The sequence below is a fragment of the Euprymna scolopes genome, chromosome 19 (assembly GCF_053919585.1).
Source record: "Euprymna scolopes isolate OS-2025 chromosome 19, ASM5391958v1, whole genome shotgun sequence".
NCBI classification, from domain to species: domain Eukaryota; kingdom Metazoa; phylum Mollusca; class Cephalopoda; order Sepiida; family Sepiolidae; genus Euprymna; species Euprymna scolopes.
Window position 1 is genome coordinate 116,378,169 of NC_136500.1, and position 19,400 is coordinate 116,397,568.

The 19,400-nt window shown below is 35.1% G+C and overlaps 1 protein-coding gene and 1 pseudogene across 1 annotated transcript; both read right to left on the reverse strand.

The window, feature by feature from the left end:
- Positions 1 to 256: 256 nt before the first annotated feature.
- LOC145240561 (U2 spliceosomal RNA) lies at positions 257 to 394 on the reverse strand (annotated as a pseudogene).
- An 11,589-nt stretch (positions 395 to 11,983) lies between these two features.
- LOC145239894 (RNA-binding protein 15-like) lies at positions 11,984 to 15,130 on the reverse strand. Its single transcript, XM_080103512.1, has one exon. The coding sequence runs from the start codon at positions 14,777 to 14,779 to the stop codon at positions 12,209 to 12,211; it is 2,571 nt and encodes an 856-aa protein (XP_079959638.1). The 5' UTR covers positions 14,780 to 15,130; the 3' UTR covers positions 11,984 to 12,208.
- Positions 15,131 to 19,400: the final 4,270 nt, after the last annotated feature.

Here is a 19,400-nt window from a genome sequence, read left to right on the forward strand (position 1 = left end):
ACGAGCACCTGCCATGGAAATAACGATAAAACAAGGATAGGCTCGCAACGTCTCTTCTATGGGAGAGAGGTTGCAGGGTAGAGAAAAGGGCATCCCCCACTAAGACTTAAATAAATAAAAAGTAAATGACTTTAATGAATTTAAGGATGAACTGAATGACCTTAAGAATGACTTGAATGCTTAAAAAATAACTGGAAAAAACAACTTGAATGAGCTGGAGAATGACTTGAATCGCTTTGAGACTGACTGGTTGTAAAGTGGGTGCTCATTTTACTTTAAATTAATACAGAAAAGTGATCCCCCACTTTATATCACAAAGTTACAAACATAAGTACAGCATGTAGTAAGAACAGATACTACACTTTGATCTTGGCCAAAAGGTCAAGAAAAGGGTACTTATTTGCTCCCCCACCGAGCAAATTAGGCACAAGGCCGATTTTTAATGTGAGGAGTGAAGGGGAAATGGGGACCAACTCCCCGGGGAAGCTGGATAGTGACAATTGGTATGAAGGGTTACCCATACATTGATCAAGGTCTTATATGTGGGGTTGCCCCCACATATGTTCTTTGCTTACAGTATCTGCCGGAACAGATATTACACTTTAAGATATTAAATCCTTTATTCATGTTAAAAATACATTGAAAATCAACACTGAACAAAAAACTTAGGCACATGGCCAACTCAAAAGGGGGGGATTGTGGGGGGTCATTGGTCATCCTTGTCACTCCAGAACTAAACAAAATCAAAAGTTTCTCCCAGCTAGTATCTTTCACCATAATACCGCATTCACCCTTTCATATTGGGGGACATCCTACTTAACTCCCAATTTTTAAAACATTTTTTATTGACGTGTAAAAACAAAAAAAGATAACAATAAAATTGGTACAATAATTCATGTGTCGAGGGCGGGGGAGGGGGAAAAAGGGGGGGAAGGGACGATTAGTAGGACCCTCCCAACCCGTCTAGTTGATAGACTGCCCGTTCCACTAGGTTTGTAAAAGGAACCTGGCTTCTGCGGGTCAGTCTCTAAGTGGGGATGCCCTCTAGATGGGGGTGAATGGAGAAAAGAAAATTTTGTGGGTAAGGAATGGGGGTTAGTTTGTATTTCTTTCTCTCCAAGATGAGTGAAATTTAGAGGAGGGGGTGAAAACAAAAATTGCAAGAAAGGGGGGGGGGGATCTTGGAGGCTTCTTAATCAGGGAGGGATGGAACACACACTCAGCTAGCTGAGAGGCTATTTATTAAATTTTACTTTAAGGAACTGCGGGTTCCACACCTAGGCAGGGAACACGTATTCAAATTTGGCTGCTCTTCGTACACACAGACTTGCTACCTGTATCCATCTCCTGTCAAATGCCGCGCGATGCAGCCTTCTTCTATCACATCTGATCTTCACCCGTAGTTGATGTTTAAAGAAAGCGATCAGATCCTGATCAGAAAAAGACAGGTACTACATTTTGATCTTGGCCAAAAGGCCAACCTTTGATCTTAACCAAAAAGGCCAAGCACAAAAGTGTTACGGATAGACCGACAGACTGACGGAGTGACTTATAGAGTCACTTGCACACGACTAATAACTTTACTCGAAAGATTTAAATTTCAAATGTTTATCTTTTTTCATGGGTCAAAAATGTTACTCGGGAGTGGGGAGTGAAGAGTGGGGTACAAGGTTTCTGTAAGCTAGTTTAGTTTTGTATTTTGAACTGTGAGTTAATTTTTCATTATTTCATGTGCTAGGCATAAGGAGCCATAATGTGGGATATATTTAGTTTAATGCAAAGAGGATAAAAAATGTGAAGATTCAGATATCTCCAGTTTTAGTGAAATTTTAACACTAGGTATCAGATATCAGTAAATATTTTCAAAATTCAGTTCCTTGGAAGTATTTTAAAGAGTTTTAAGGGACATACTATGGATACAACCTTCTGTTTGAATTGAATCTAGTCTTTACAATCAAAATGCCCTAAATTTGAATTTCTTAAGACTCCTTAAGCTAAAGTCGTGAATTTTACACATTTTCTAGAACTAAAATCATGTCAAGAATTTTTATCAAAATTGTAATAAGCATTCTGGACATAAGGTGTAGCATAATTATATCTTGATTTTAATCCTAATAGGGAGTGTCAGGTGTCCAGTGAAACAACACCATGATGATTTGTAATGGTGGAAATTGGGTAGGGTTTGATTATTTAAGAGGACAGCTCAATATGACTAAAACAATGACTGTGTTATAGTCAGCTGGGAGACAGCCTTTCACAAATGATTAGTTGTAGAACTTTGCTCATGGAATTTACATTAGTTTGAGACAGAGAATAAGGGAAATTGTTGACAGTTGTTGTGGATAGACAAGTGTCTTCTGCAGGGCAGGGGGGGGGCATAGATAGACATTCAGTTGAGCATTTGCCATGAAAATGATATAGTAGAGATAGGCTCACAATGTCTCTTCCATGAAAAAAGTGGAAGTAGGGAGGAGAAAAGGGCCTCGCTCACTCGATTTCAAAATCGGTTTTGTACCCTATCAAGGCAGGAAACGATAATATCATCACTTCCATTAACAGTTAATGGTAATAAAGAAAAGAAAATAATAAAAAGATTGGAAGAGTCCATTATATACAAAAAGGAGTATCACCTCAAGTAGTAATATTATTTAACCAATAGCTGATTAGGAACAGAGAGAGGGTGAGAGATCAGAAAAAAAAATAAAAGCGTAATTTTGTATTTTGTCTTTTCATTTTGTTATATTTAAATGGCTTTACAAACTCACTTTTTCCTTAGTCAAACAATTTACCTGAACTAATGGATGACCCAATGGGTCAGATTTTTTTTTTTAATTGATTATACAACTCCATAACTGTGGTATTTTAAGTAGAGAGCATAGAAGATATATTTGTAGTGTTCCATCACCCTTCAATGCACTTAGACATGCGACTGGAGACCGCTTGTGAATTTCATACTCCTATGAAACTTCCTCCTTTGGAAGAAGCCGGTTAAACCCTGAATAGGATTGGTGCTGACTGCACACACACACACACACACACACACACACACACACACTTTAATGCACTGTGCATTGCATTTGTGGAAATATTGGACAGATAAATAAGTAATAAACTGATTTTGGCACTTGTGTGCGAAGGTATAACTTTTTCAGTTTTCAATTGGGACATTTGGAGAGTGCATAGCAGGGGCAGATGAATGCAATTTCAGAACCGAATCAAAAATTGCACAACAAATTTTTTTTTTTTTTTTTAAATAGATTTAAGAAAATTATAATAACACAGAATACATTTTTTTTTTTTAAAACACAAATTCGAGATTAAAAAATTTTTTTGTAATAAAGCTGTTGCAATATTTTTGATATCATAATGGGGTATGATCCCACACAGTCGGACGATTCTATTTATAAACGATGCTGCTAGGAACTGACGAATCAAATTAATTCACGTTCTGCTACCAAACAATCAGAAACCAGAATTGCTCCATAAATATTAAACCTTTTCTGTAGCAATTTCGCATGTTTTTTCTGTCTCGACACGGTAAGAGTATTTTGCTCTGTGGAACTGTCTACTGCAAATAGCAATACACATAAAAAAAATTGAAATAGCTTAAAATATTTCAATATTGTTATACATAGAAAGAGCTTGATGAGCTAAGAAAGAATCTTTTTAAATTTTTTAAATCCAATTAAAATCAAGGAAGTTATGACTATTTTTGTGCCTCACATGTTTGGATATTTTCCCCTCTTTAAAACCATATGTGTTTCGTCACATTTTTTACACTACATTTTCAGTAAAAATATCATATCTTTGTTAAAACACAAGATTAAGCAATGAAATTTACCATACGAGTGTATTTTTGTACAAGGAATCATAATATGCAACTGAAAATCTCCAAAAGTTCATGGTTTCCAAATAATCTGCAGTAAATATGCATAAATATGTTGCAATTCCTTAAAAATGCCATGTATCCATAAACAGAAAAGAAGTTGGAGAACTCAAAGTTGAATTGTAATGTGCTTTATGTACAAAAAACTTAAATCTAAACATAAGACCATTTAAAAATGAATATATTGCAATATTTCTTTGGTATTATTGTAGATTAAAACCTTCTGTTTAACCCCACCCACCCCTTCTGACCACCCCTCCAAAATGTGATTCTACCTTTTTAGGCAATTATGTATGAAATGCCATGAAAAACTTTAATGAAAGATAAACAAATTATTTTAGAATTTGATGTAAAATAATTCCCCATTACAGGTCATTCTAGCGTTTTAGGGCAGTTAACTGGGGTTTTTTATGGGAGATAAATCCTGTATGCTTTTTGTTTTATTTTTTTTAAGACGATTATGTGTGGTTTTAAGAGGGTTTCTATGCAATGAGAATATAGGGAGGTTGCCATTCGGACTTTGAATTAATTGTAGGGCTAAGGAAAATTATGTGTGAACATACTGAAGACTTGACAGAAACAAAAACAATATTAGAGGGGGGGGGCGGTTAGTTTCACAAAAATTTAATGTAAAATAATTCACCAATTCCAGCATTTTAGGACTGTTAACCAATTTATTTTTTATGTGCATTTTTCTTTAAGGAAGGATCTATTTTTTGTTTGTTTGTTTTAGACACTTGTATGTGGCTTACAGAGGTATTTGGGGAGAGGGGCTTGCCACTCGAACTTAGTGTTATTGTTAGGGTTAAAGAGGGTTTTAGGAGGAGACTTGCCACACATAACTTTAGTAGGTGGGTTGCTAACAGTATTTTGTTTTACTATTTATTTTTAAGTCATTATCAAGACTTCAAATATTTAAGTGTCAACTAACTGACATTTGTCTTGTTCTCAGGAAATGCTCAACAGTCAACACTATTTGTGTGTTTGTATTACTTGCCATAGAGGTACGAAAAAGTTGTCCAAAAAATAAAAAAATAAAAAAAATAAAATTATAACAAATAAATGTTATACAAAGCATGTTTTTATTTAATGTAACATGTTTATTCAGCTCGAAAAACATACAGTGCTTACCGATGTATTGGAAAGTTAAAAATGACGGCCGACTATCTCTTTCACACAGTAAGTTTGGGAAAATGAGTTAAAAATAAAAAACTAGACAAAATACTGTTAAAAACCCGCCGAATATATATCCGCCTATGTCACGGTAACATATATTGAGTGAGTTTCTAACAGTATTTTGTCTGTTTTTTTATTTATAACTCATTTTACCAAACTTACCACCTCAAAGAGAGAGTGGGCCGCCATTTTAAATTTTCGAATACATCGGTAAACACTATGTTTTTCGAGCTGAATAAACATGTTACATTAAACACTAAAAACATATCCAGTTAGGTAGAAAAGTAACTTATCTTGCCTTTGATAACATTTATTTGTTATTTTTTTGACAACTTTTTCAAATCTATGTGTATAGTAATACAAACGAGATTTTCATACATCTTTTGATTTTGAATAAACATTTGTGGCTGTTCGCAGTAAAACATTGTTTTAATTTGCTGTTCAAAACTAATGCAATGAATAAAAGTGCATGCAAGCTATATATCTACAAAAGTTTACTTTGTTTTTTTTAACCATGTTTTTAAATTTGACCAGAAATGTGAGAAATTAAATGGATTCATAATGCTGAATTGGTTGGGATTGTTGTTATTATACATTCTGAAAACCGAATAGTTCTAAACTAATGTTATTCTGATAACAAATAAAACATATCAGAACATTTATATTCATATTTTCATGTTATTCTTAATTCGTTTGTGAATAAAAATTAAACGCGTATTGTTTATACTGTGCTATGACTAATACTACAACTGCTGCAGTGCTGCTGCTGCTACTAATACTAACTTAATTTGACCAAACTCGGAAAATAAACATTTTTTTCGGGTAGGTCCTTTTAAATTATTATCAATTACCGCGGTCCTACTCAACATAAAATAATACTTTTAATTGATAAAGATAGTAAAAAGAATGATTTATTTACTAGTGGTTGTCCGATGAATTTTTTTTTTCAAAATGTTTGATACTCGTCATATTAAAGTCTTATTTTTAACACAACAAAAAAAGAAATGGTCAAAAATATTTCGGACACTTGACAGTATTAAGATTAACACCTCTTCTGATTGGTTTCCAAATTTCATAACGAAATTCTTCATACAATCATGGTACGGGCCTTTAGAAAACAGGGAGGGTCATTACAAAACCTTACCGAAAACGCCATTTTATGACATTCATATTTTTATCACTTTATTTGCTTAAAACTCTTAAAATATATAATGTACATTCATATTTATTAATTCATTTGAAAGTATATTCATTTCCGAACAAAACAGTAGTAATTTGAAGTCTTGAAGTGCTTTGGTTTGAAAAATATGGCTATTTTAGTAGAACTACCTTGAAATCTGTAAATATCCAAGCGTTTTTTTCGTCTGTGTGTATTACTACTGCAAACCAGTCACCTCTCAGGACTTGTGTGTAACAACAAACCCTTGGAAACTGTTCTGAAACTAAACATGGCTTACACTTCTAGAGGTTATGCGCCCAGCGTGCGTCTTTATTTCAATGGATCCGAATCAAAATTCGAATTGTGGCAAGTTAAATTTCTAGGATATCTACGAATCCAAAAGCTACACAAAGTACTTCAAACACAACCTGAAAACAGAAACGACCCTGACTTCATTGAAAAGAATGCAACTGTCTTTGCGGAATTAATACAGTGTTTAGATGACCGAAGTCTATCACTGGTAATGAGAGAAGCCCTGGACGATGGCTGCAAAACATTGAACATATTGAGAGACCATTATTTATCGAAAGGAAAACCCAAAATTATTTCTTTATATACTGAACTGACCTTTCTAAAATGAATGGAAGCCGAAACTATTACTGATTACATTATAAGAGCCGAAACGACTGCAAATTCTTTAAAAATGTCTGGTGAAGTTAGAAGTGACAGTCTGTTAATTTCCATGGTCCTTAAGGGATTACTGAGTGATTTCAAGCCATTTACCACTGTGAAAACCCAGAAAGAAAAACCCATGACTTTTAACCAATTCAAGGTAGCACTCAGAAGTTATGAAGAAACTGAAAAAATGATCACAGAAAAAAACGAATCCACAAATATCATGAAATTTAAAAATACACACATAAAAACACCAAAATTAAATTATACCCATGCCAGGAATAAAAACCGCAACTTTGCCAAAAACAATTTTTCTCCTAAGAAAAGTACAAAAATTATTTGCTATAATTGTGGATGACCTAATCACAAGAGTTTCTAATGTAGATACAGGACTCAAAATGGCGACTCCATTAAAAATGTGGAGAGCTCTGTTAGCGAACATACATTTTTATTTTCGTGTACGTTTAATGCTTCAACAAACAATAATAATTTTCTTGTCGATTGTGGGGCCACGGCACATGTGATTACAAAGGAATCTGATTTTATCAATTTTGACCCCAACTTTAAGCCACAAAATCATTTTGTAGAACTAGCTGACGGGAGTCGAGTAAATGATATCGTTTTGAAAAGAGGCGATGCTAAAATCTCACTAAAGAACAATAAAAGGTGAACTATGTTTCTGTATTCTAGAAAACGCTCTTCCAATCCCAAAATTTAAACAAAATATATTTTCTGTACAAGCTGCCATAAAACAAGGTGCAAATATAAACTTTAGCCCCAATAAATCAAAACTGATATACCCGAATGGAACTGTATTTGACATTAAAGAAAATGGAAGACTATATTATTTAAATAGCGTAGTCCCATCGAAAACCGCCTGCCATGATCTACAGACATGGCATAAAATTCTTGGACATTGCAATAGTCCTGATATCAAAAAGTTGCCGACTGTAGTTGATGGAATGAAAATACAAACATCAAAAAACTTCAACTGCGACGTATGTACGCAGGGGAACATGACAAACTATCAAAGCAAGATACCAGACAAGAAGGCCAAAAAAATCCTATCAATGGTGCATTGTGACTTGAATGGTCCCGTGGAACCGATTTTGGATGCATGTTTTTTTTGTTGTGAAAGTTTTTGTTAATTCGAGTCAAGATCAAAGTGTAGTATCTGTTCTTCAGATGCTGCACTTCAATTTCTTGTTCTCTGTCAGTGGAGGAGAAATCATTCACGACTGAGACAATTTTTATTTTTGTTCCTTTTCTCCACAGTAAAAAAACGACCCTGGTGTCTAACTCTGTCCCATGGGGAGACATTGTAAATAGGAACATTTCTGCCCCTGATGTAAGCTTGTCTGTCCCTGCTATGCTATGCACTCTCCAAATGACTCAACCGAAAATCAAAACAGTTGTACCTTTGTACTATTATGATGATTTTTCCATTCGACTACTGGACGACGAGGTCATCATCATATTTGGCTTAATGTCTGTTTTACATATAGGACAACTTTCAGAAGTTTACTTTCAAACCAACCTATCAACCTATCCCAGGCTTTATTTATCTCTCTTGCTCAAATCACTCCTTCCAATTCTTTCAGTGTCCTGCTCTTGTAAACTAAACCTGCTACCTGAACTGTTCTACATCTACTAATCCAAGAAATCCCATCCATTCTTTCAATGTGCCCATCCCATCAAAGTCTCCTGTTCTATAGACATCCTCCTATTGATCAGATTTTAATTTTTTTTTTTTTTTTTACACAGTGGTCACCACTTATCAAGGCCCGGAAGCCACTCAGGGATAAGGGTTATTGCAAGTACATTACGTTAGTGTGGAGATTTGATGAAGTGTTTACTTAAGGAGGCGGTTCATTAGGAATTTGTTAACGTTGGACTTGAACACATCCAAGTTATAGTCAGGTGGGAAGCAGGCAGACAGAACAGAGTTCCACAGGCGTGCAGTTCTAAGAAAGAAGCTTTGTTCATGAAATCTACGTTTTGATTTAGGCACAGATAAAGAGTGGGGAAAATTTTTCACAGTGGATTCAGCTAGATGGGTGTTTTTCGTGAAAGATTGGCGAGGGGGGGATCAGAGATTGGAGTTCAGACGAGCACCTGCCATGGAAATAACAATAAAACAAGGATAGGCTCGCAACGTCTCTTCTATGGGAGGAAGGTTGCAGGGTAGAGAAAAGGGCACCCCCTACTAAGCCACGAAGTCTATTTTGTACTCTGTCAAGGCAGGATAGGCTGTTTTTAGCAGCTCCTGCCCAGATATGGCAGCAGTATTCCATCCTTGGACGTACTTGGCTTTTAATGCATTTGATTTTTTATTTCTAATGTGGCTTTAGGCGTATAGTATTTTTTGTCATTAAAGTTTTTCATTCAATGTATGATAAATACATATGATAATACTATTAGAAAAAAAAAAAAAAAAATTTTTTTTCAAATCTATTTTTAGTAATTTTAAAATAATTCTTAAATAAAAAAAAAAATCTTTATTGGCATGAAAAAAGATTAGGTTTAAATATTAAAGTTTACATTGGCCAATTTTTTTTAAGGTAAATTTAAAAAGAGCTACCATATATATTTTTTAAAATGTGCCACAGAGAACATTCCTTGAAATGCTATACTTTAATTCAGGTTTTTATTTTGTTTTATAATTCTGTACTTTATTGCATTGTAATTTTAAAAGTGGGGGAAAAAATACCAGAATTTTAACAGAAAAATAAGTTTGAATTTTAATTTGCCTCTCTTTACTTTTGAGGATGGGCCAGGGAATGAGGTTATTTAGATTTTGAGTTAATTAAAAAACAAAAATACAAATAAATCTTTATGATGGAAGTACCTGTCACAGAACGAAAATGTCATACTCCAAAAATTATGTAAATTAAGCAAGTAGTTTTGTTTAACTAAGAAAATCAAATTTTATGATAAGCGAGATAAGAGCTGCCATGTTTTTTTCATAAATTTTAATGTGTCAAGGGTGATAATTAAATTGAACTACTGAGAGTTTGTTTATATTTAAAATGATTGCTAAAAATCGCTACTTTTGATTTTCTTAGTTAAAAAAAAAAAGATCAATTTACACGATTTTTGGAATGTGACATCTTTATTCTGTGACAGGTACATATATCATAAAGTTTTGTCTGTATTTCTGTTCTTTTAATTAAGTCGAATTCTAAATAAAAACAGAGGAAATAACTGGCGAATTTCTTTGAAGGAAAATGGGAAGAAAAAAGTTTGATTAAAGGGTGAGGTTCGGTAAACAAATTTAGTCGAGTGTGGCTTACACAAATAGAAGACCATTCCACTAGTCATTTAACCTGCTGACATCACAGAATTAAGTACAATAGCTACAGTTAAGAGATAGACGACTATTACGATGAGTGTTTTAAAGTGGGTGCATTTTTAAATTAATAATTAAAAAAAACAAAAAAACAAACAGTATTTTTCCCAGCAAAATCGCACTTTTGGACCATTTTTATAAATATCTCAATTTCTTTGATGATTTAAGCAGAAAATAAATATCCTCGTAATAATCATCTATTGCTTAACTATGGCTTTATTGATTGTACCTATTTACTATGCCTCCCCACGGGACAAAGTTAGATACCAGGGTCGTTTTTTAACGTGGCGTAGCGCTACCAAAAGCGGTGACAAGGTAAATCAGTTTCTTCACGTTTTTCTCTCTCACGCCTATATCTCCCCGGTGTACGTACTCTTTATTACGTTTTTCCGATCTTTCCTTTTTTATACTTTCATAAACATATATTTATTATATAAATTCAAATAAAAAAATTTCTATTTCATAAACATATATTTATTATATAAATTCAAATAAAAAAAATTTCTATTTCATAAACATATATTTATTATATAAATTCAAATAAAAAAATTTCTATTTCATAAACATATATTTATCATATAAATTCAAATAAAAAAATTTCTATTTCATAAACATATATTTATTATATAAATTCAAATAAAAAAATTCTATTTCATAAACATATGTTTCTTATAAAATTTCAAATAAAATAAAAACTTATTTAATTTTCTTAAAAAAACTGCAAATAAAAACTGATTGGGTTACTTTTCTCTGTATAATTGTGTTAATTTTTATTGTATACTTTTCAATAATGTCCTTTTTCTTATATTTTATTTCAATAACTCGCTTCACAATTCAAGAACAATAAAAGTGAAGGAACTGGTTTACCTCGTCACCATTTCCAGTAGCGCGACGCCAAAAATGATGATGTTAGCTAACTATAACCACTTTATTTTGTGATGTCAGCAGATCATCTATTAATGCAGGCCATACTACTGGACTCAGTTAATATGCATGTTTATCTGAGGTTTCTTACCTTCAGTTTTTTCCCCAAATATGGCAGTCTTGAAATATTGGTCAGCAGCTGCGGACCCATTCTCTGATCATCAGAAAGTGGGATAAGTAAGACAAGATATCACTGAAGGTGCAGGTTTTTTGTTGTTCTGTGTGGAGGGGACTTGAAGATTTCGGCCATCATTTTTTGCTGATGGGAACTAAAAACAGATAAGGCTTGTAAAAAAAGATTATAAAAAAACAAAAACAAACAATGTCAAGTTGTTGAAACAAGGATGCAGACACCAATGTTGCAGGTAATAAAATGAAAAAATTTCAAGACAAAATAAAAAATGATGGCAAAAATAAAAATGACTTAAAGGAGAAATTTCTCGAGGTAGAGATTTTTTTTTGCTGTGTTTTTATGTGTGTGAAGATAGGATTTTAGAGAAATGTTTAAAATTTGAGGATTACTTTCTTAGTTTGGATGACAACAGGTTAAGTAGAAAATTTCTAATCTTTTGATTCTAAAAATGATTTTTGGAAAATTTTGCTTCTAAAAATGATTTTTTTCAAAAAGCTACTTTGTTTTTTTCATTTCTTAAAATTATTTTTGGAAATGGGGAAAACTGTTTTTGGCACAGGTATTTTTTTTTTTTACTTATAAATTCCCTTGAAAATCTGAATTAACTTAAAAATGTTTTGATGCTTTTTTTTTTTTTTTTTTTTTAAATATTATCTGCAATTCATTTGACAATGATTTTAATTTTTTTTTTCCTTTTCCAAAATGTTATTTTTTAATGAAATGTGAATAAAAATGAGTCATTCTTTTTCTGCAGAATAGATTTTGTGTCAAAAAACACAGCTGAAGATCATGGGCAAATGAGTCTGTGTGGTGTGTGCGTGTGTGTGTGCGTGAAAATGCAAAACATAGCCAAGAAGAGCGTGTCATCAACTCATGTAGAAATGTTTAATATAATCCAGTCTCATCTCATGTGGCTCCCCGAACAACAATCACGACTAAATAATCTTCCTTGATTGGTTCAGGAGGTAATTTGGGTGCACAGCCCAGTAGAAAGTTATAACCAAACTGACATGGAGGGAATGCATGAAGAACTCCGACGTTCTCTTTATCCTTTGATGGATTCGGAGGTAACGATATCACGCCAGCAGCCTCCTTCTGCTTGAGATAACTGACCAAGTTCTTTAAAGGCCGTTGTTGGGCCTGTCCAACCTCATAATTGGGTAAAGTACTTGGTAGAGCCAACAAGATGCAGTGTCCATGGGATCCAGATGAACTGACTCGTCTACCAACCTCTTCAAGTTTGGGCTGGTCTAACCGTAACCTCTGTGTGATGCGCAGAACCGACGTTTCCGTAGTAGTCGGATCCCTCATCAGAGTGTCCACAATGGTCACGTCTCCGCTGACCACATGCATGCGAGCGAGAAAGGCACTGTTTTTGAGAATCAGTGCCCCATTCCAGGCAACCGGTAAACATTTGGCTAAATCAACAAGATTGTTTACATGTTCCGCAACACTGAGCTCCTTCTCAGTTGGGGGTCGGGCTTTTCGAATTAAGTCTGTCCCCCGAACGTCTTTTTCATGGAAATTCTCTCCCAGATGGGGTGGCTGTAGCGGCTGTGGTTGTGGTGGCGGTGCTGGTGGCTGTTGCTCTGGGATCAGCTTCATCCCTAGTTTATTGCCATGATCACGAATTTCATTGTCTCGGTTCCTATAAGGCGGGACCCGTTCTCGACTGTGCGATCGATATCTCTTCTGGTTGTCAAAATCATCAATGGGAGAGTGGCCCCTTTTCCGGCGGTCAACATGGAGGCTGACAGATCTGTCAACCTGGTCAACTATACGGCTCCCACGATGTTCGAAATCGCGCGGATTGTCAGGATTACGAAAAACATTGATGGGGTCAGATTCAATCGGGTGCCAGGAGTCACGTGGTGGACGGACTTTGTTCGATCCATGAGGGTCCACAAAACCGTCCGATCGTCGTTGATCACCACCGCTGATTCCGTACGGAACTGTGGCATAGGTTCTTATGTGGTCAGTACTTTCGTATTTCTCATCGAGCGACTGTGGTGGAGAACAAGGGATGTGGTGAGAATCTGAGAAGTCGACCCGTAGAGAAAACTCCTTCTCCCCGAACGGATTCCGCCTCATTTCTTGAAATGCTGCCTGGGCCGCATCTATACTGTCATATAAAACATATGCATACGTTTTACCATGCGGCCATACAATGCTTTTTATCGCTCCAAACCGATCAAACTCGCGGTCAAGTGTCTGATAATTTATCCAAGGACCCAATCCTCCCACCCACAGGCACGTTGTGGGAGTAACTTTTCCATAACCAATTTTACACAGAAACTTACCTATGTGCTTACCTGACATTTCAACTTTGGCCCTGTGGGCACAGTCCAGGTTGATAAACTTAACAAAAGCATACGAATTCCCTTGTGCTCGTTGTTGTCGTTTTATGTCAACATCTTCGACAACACCGAACCGTTCAAAATGTCTTCTTAAATCAGTTTCCGTGATATTGTGGTCGAGATTGCCTACAAATAAAGTCCTTGTAGCTTTCTCCTCCGTCTCAGGGGAGGGATGACGTGGGTTTTGTGTGTTTTTATCGATATTCGGGTGTCTCGAGTCGGAGTAAAGGTAGTCTCTTTCCCTGGAGATGTCGCGTGGAGGATTCATATTACGCGAAGTCCGTCGCCCGGGTCCACCGAGGGAGGGTGGTTGTGCGGGCGAAATGCTTCGGTTTGCAAACCGATCTGAACCAGAGCTACTAAGTAGAGGTCCGAGCCGGGGCACATAGTCAGATGCGGAAGGGCTATCGCTGCGCCGTCTATTGTTCAACACGGGTTCCACCCGTAACTGTCTGTCGAACAGGACAAGGTCCGACTTGTCGTGTCGAGCCGCCCGAGCATCCTCCGGGTAACGGAAATTGATGTAGGCGACCATCTGGTCGCCGGAATAAGACATCCGGATATTGAAAGCACCGAATCGTTCGAATTCGCGGCGGAGGGTCTCGATGAGCAAAGGTTCAGAGATCTTCGAGTTGAGGTTACTGATGCACAATGACCGGTACATATCCAGTAATGGGGCAGACGAACTGCTTGGAGGAGGAGGCGGCGGTGGCTGGCGGTTATCAACGGCCGCCGCTGTCCGGGACGAAGTCGATGACGATGATGACGAATTGTGGTGAACATTATAATCGCTACTGACGCCACCTCCTACCCTGTCATCCCTGTACGGCTTCCTAGAATGATCCAAGTTATGATCGTAGCTGGTTCGGTAAGATTTCCCGGCCGATCCACCCCGATTCACAATGTTTGGGGCCCCACCCGTTGATAAGAGTTTGGTGGCGGCCCCACCAATGTTACTACTATTATTACTGCTACTACCAGCATTGTTGGCACCTACTGTTGTACGTCGATCCATGTCCGGGGTCAGAGAATTTCTGCCAATGTCGTGATCGCTCGAAACATAACTGCCTCGTGGTCGTTTGTTACGAGGAGAGATGTCCCGGTCTTGCTGTCGTTTCATCACTAAAACACGATAAAACTGAGGGAAAAAACAACTTGCCTGACATCTATTTCAGCTCATCATTTTCAAAGGTCGCCATTTTGTCTAACTCACTTTACTTGCCGCTTTGCGTTAAATTAAAGCGCAGCGCAAACGCCCAAGCACATCCGCTACGGATTTTGGCTTGGGGTCAAAAAACACCTTTAAAATAGAACAACTTAATCTGTTTATAAAGCGAAATATGTTTTAGATGGAAAATTTAACTAAATAAACCACACTACAGCATAGTTTTGTATTTTTTTGTGTGCACTATTTTCTCGGTGATATCATGCCGACCGGTCAGAGTGCATGTTTGATGAGTTCGTTTCCTTTTTGAATGAAGGCAGAGAAGTAAAAATAAAACACGCTGATACGTTTTTTTTTTTAATTTTTTTTTTTTTACGAATTGTTTATTAAACCAATATTTTTATTATTTAAGATTTTATATTAAATTTATTATTTTCTCAACTAAACTTAATATTTTGGATACGTAAAATTATAAACTAATCCCTCCCTCTGCCACTGTTTAGAAATCTAGTAAAGCACTATTTAGTCCACGACTTATACAAGTTTTCGTATTTCAACAGTTAAAAAGCAAAGCAACTTAACGATTACTACTAGATGTCTATTAAAACGCCTACATAAAAGATTATTCGCTTTTAAAATATTTCATGTTAAAATACAACCGTTTATTCAGTTTTTTTTTTTTTTTTTTTTTTTTTAGAATCTGAATTTTATTTATTTATTTATGTTACTCCGTGATACTGACGTTGTAAAATTATGTCATCTCTTTTTTTTTCTTTTTAGAAATATACGTTTATTTTCTGTTCGTTTTTAAAATAAAAAAAAAGGAAAATATTTTTTTATTTATCTTTTCGCTATTTTTTGTTTTGATTTTTAATATTAATTCTAATTAATTAAAAAAAAAAAACATTATTAAAAAATAGCATAAATATGCGAAATTTTGAAAGCTAAAATTTCTAGATACTTTCAAACAATTTATCTTATATTAAATAGTACACGAAAAGAGACTAACTTGTTCAGTGTTCACCGACCGTAGTTGTTGAAAGAATACACCTATTGTTTATGTTTACAACGTACGGATGGAAAGAGGGACATAATCGATAGAGTGAAGAAGATAAGTCCTTATTTACTCGCCTACCCACGAGAGCCGAGCTAAACACAAGCCCAGATGTCAATGTGGAGAAAATACACCTTCAAAAGGGGCTCTCTTGATGAGCGAGGGCAAGTCATAGTTTCAGAGCCCCAAAAAACACCACATTAATAGATAAGAATTTTGTTTTTAAAATATAATTATCCATTGACGCGTGTTTCTGTTTCGTCGTCTAAAAAAACAGACAAACAAAAACAACAAAAAACAATATGCATGCCGCTCCCCATTTAGGAATAACAAATTAGTCAAAGGGAAAATTATTACCAACTCGCATTTAGGTAAAAATGCGCTTTCGTATAAATAATTGAATTCATTCAAAAGTCTCGCAAAAACAAATATATATATATATATATATATATATATATATATATATATATATATATATATATATATATATATATATATTTACACGGTGTGGTCACCATTTATCAAGGCCCGGAAGCCACTCAGAGATAAGGGTTATTGCAAGTACAGTACTTTAGTGGTGAGATTTGATGAAGTGTTTATTTAAGGGGGCGGTTCACGGTTCATTAGGATTTTGTTAACGTTGGACTTGAACACATCCAAGTTGTAGTCAGGTGGGAAGCAGGTAAACGGAACAGAGTTCCACAGGCGTGTAGTTCTAAGAAAGAAGCTTTGTTCATGGAATTCACGTTTTGATTTAGGCACAGATAAAGAGTGGGAGAAATTTTTCACAGTGGATTCAGCTAGACGGGTGTTTTTCGTGAAAGATTGACGAGGGGGGACCAGAGATTGAAGTTTAGACGAGCACCTGCCATGGAAATAACGATAAAACAAGGATAGGCTCCCAACGTCTCTTTTGTGGAAGAATGGTTGCAAGGTAGAGAAAAGGGCATCCCCCACTAAGCCACGAAGTCTATTTTGTACTCTGTCAAGGCAGGATAGACTGTTTTTAGCAGTTCCTGCCCAGATATGGCAGCAGTATTCCACCCTTGGACGTACTTGGCTTTTATATAGATAGAGAATTGCATCAGTAGTGAGATATCTTCTGGAGCGGTAGAAGGATCCCACCATCTTTCCAGCGACCTTGGCAACAGACTTGATGTACGTGTTCCATTTCAGATCAGGAGTAAAGGACAACCCTAGAAGCTTGTTAAAACACGGGGCTTCTCCCAGACGAGAGCCATCCATTTCAATTGATGCCAGATGGGGATCAGAACGTTGATGATGTAAAGATAGGAGTTTGGTTTTAGATGCATTAAAGGTAACCAGCTACGACTTCCCCCACTGAACCATGTGCTCGAGATCAGAGAATCAGAGAGAACTTGGTCATTTACAGCCTTTGATGTGTTGCCGTAGATGGTTGTGTCATCAGCCATTGATGAGGGGGGACCAGAGATGTCAACGAATGATTTAAGTATGTGTTTAGGGAGGTCATTGATGTAGATCAGGAAGAGAGTTGAGCCCAGTATTGACTCTTGAGGGACTCCAGCATTAATACTGCAGGCCTCTGATTTTTGTCCATCGACCACTACTCTTATGAGCCTATTGGAGAGAAATGATTTAATGATTGAGAAAGCATTTCCAGTTATACCGTAGCTGGAAATCTTGTGTAGTAGGCCCTTATGCCATACGTTGTCGAAGGCCTTTGATATGTCAAGAGCAATTGCCCTAGAAAAGAAGCCTTTGTCAAGAGATTCACTAATCCTGTGAGATATAACCGTTAGCACATCTGCGGTAGATCTTGCAGAACGGAAACCATATTGTGTGTCACTAAGAAGATTGTTTCTGCTGAGGTGGTTTACTATTTCTCTATTTAATATGGATTCCTGCAATTTACTCATAACACACAGGAGACTTATTGGTCTGTACTGAGAGGGAGATGACTTATCACCTGAATTCTTAAATACAGGGCATACTGATGAGGTTTTCCAGAGAGTCGGAAAGCACTTCTCCTTAAGGCAACGCTTAAACAGTTTCGTAAGTATGGGAGCAAGTTCTGGTTGAAGCTTTTTTAACACTATAATTGGGATGCCGTCAGGGCCAGTGGCGGCTCGTGCCTGAGATTAGTGGAGTGCTGCTTCAAAAATTTTACATATTTTTTTAATATCGTGTAAAGGAATTTGAATATATAAATAAATATTTAATCAAATAATAAACAAACATTCAAATAAATATTCAATTATATAACAAAGACAAATAATCAATCAGAAATGGATAATACGCAAAAACTTTTTTATTAAAAAGATTTTTTTAAATTATGTACACTTTACAGAATAAAAATAATATATATATTTATTCCTTTTAAACTTTTCAGATTAAATAAAAGTTTGCATTTTTTTTTTTTTTTTTTTTGCAAACAAACGAAAAACATTTTTAAAAATAACTTATTTTTTATAAAGACAAAAAAGAAAAACTTTGAAATTTACCTGCCTCCCTATGAGGGTTAATTTAGGAGTTTACTATTTGAAAATAGCGTTTTATTTAATAACAGTTTTATTTACAAAATTTATTTTTAAAGATGTATTTATAACAAAACGTATTTGTAAATAAAATGCAAAATAAAAAAGTTTACATTTTTATATAGTGAGCAAACAAACAAAAATATTTAAAGATACAAAATTTTATTTACAAATCTTTTAACAACTTGCTTTTTATATAAAAAGAACAAATTTGGCTATTTACTGACCTTCCCATGCCGGTAAAGATCGACATAAAGTGGAGATTTATTATAAGAAAATAGGATGCCATATATAAGCATTATAAAACATCGAATTTTAATGTAGCTTTCTTCCCCAAAAAACAAAAAATTAAAATTGTCTCAGTCCAGAAGGATTTCTATTACTTTTTTTAATGCGTATTATCTGACCCATCTACTAACAAATTCAATGTAAAGTTTAAAAATGCATAATTATAAAAAAAACTGTTTTTTTTTACTTACAAACACATTTTAATTAAAAAATCTTGTGTAAAAAATCCATTTTCCAAAGTGTAAAACTTCTAACATTGTCCTTGTCGGAGGCAAATAAATGCTAATTTTTTTATATCTAAAACATACACGTTAAAAAGATTTCTAACGAAAATGTATTTTCAATATAAACTGTTTCTTCGCTTTTTTACTTCTAGGAAAAAATGTAAACAGTTTTTTTTGTAAAGTTTAGTTGTTGCAAAATAAATAGCATTTAAAACTACTTTAAAGAAACAAACAAAAAGGCAGGTAGATGGAAAAGTAACTTTATTTTTATGGTAAGATTTATTTATTGTATATTTGGTTTTTACCCTTGGCCGCGTGTTAGCTTCACTGCTAAATTCCCGAATACTTTTGATAAATAAAAATAAACAGTTTCTGCATATTATATATTTCCGTCTACTACCGACTTAAATCGCAACGCTAAAAGTGTGCGTATTTAAAAAAAAAAATAGCACAATATTTTATGTACAAGAACACGTTATGTGCAGATTTTAATA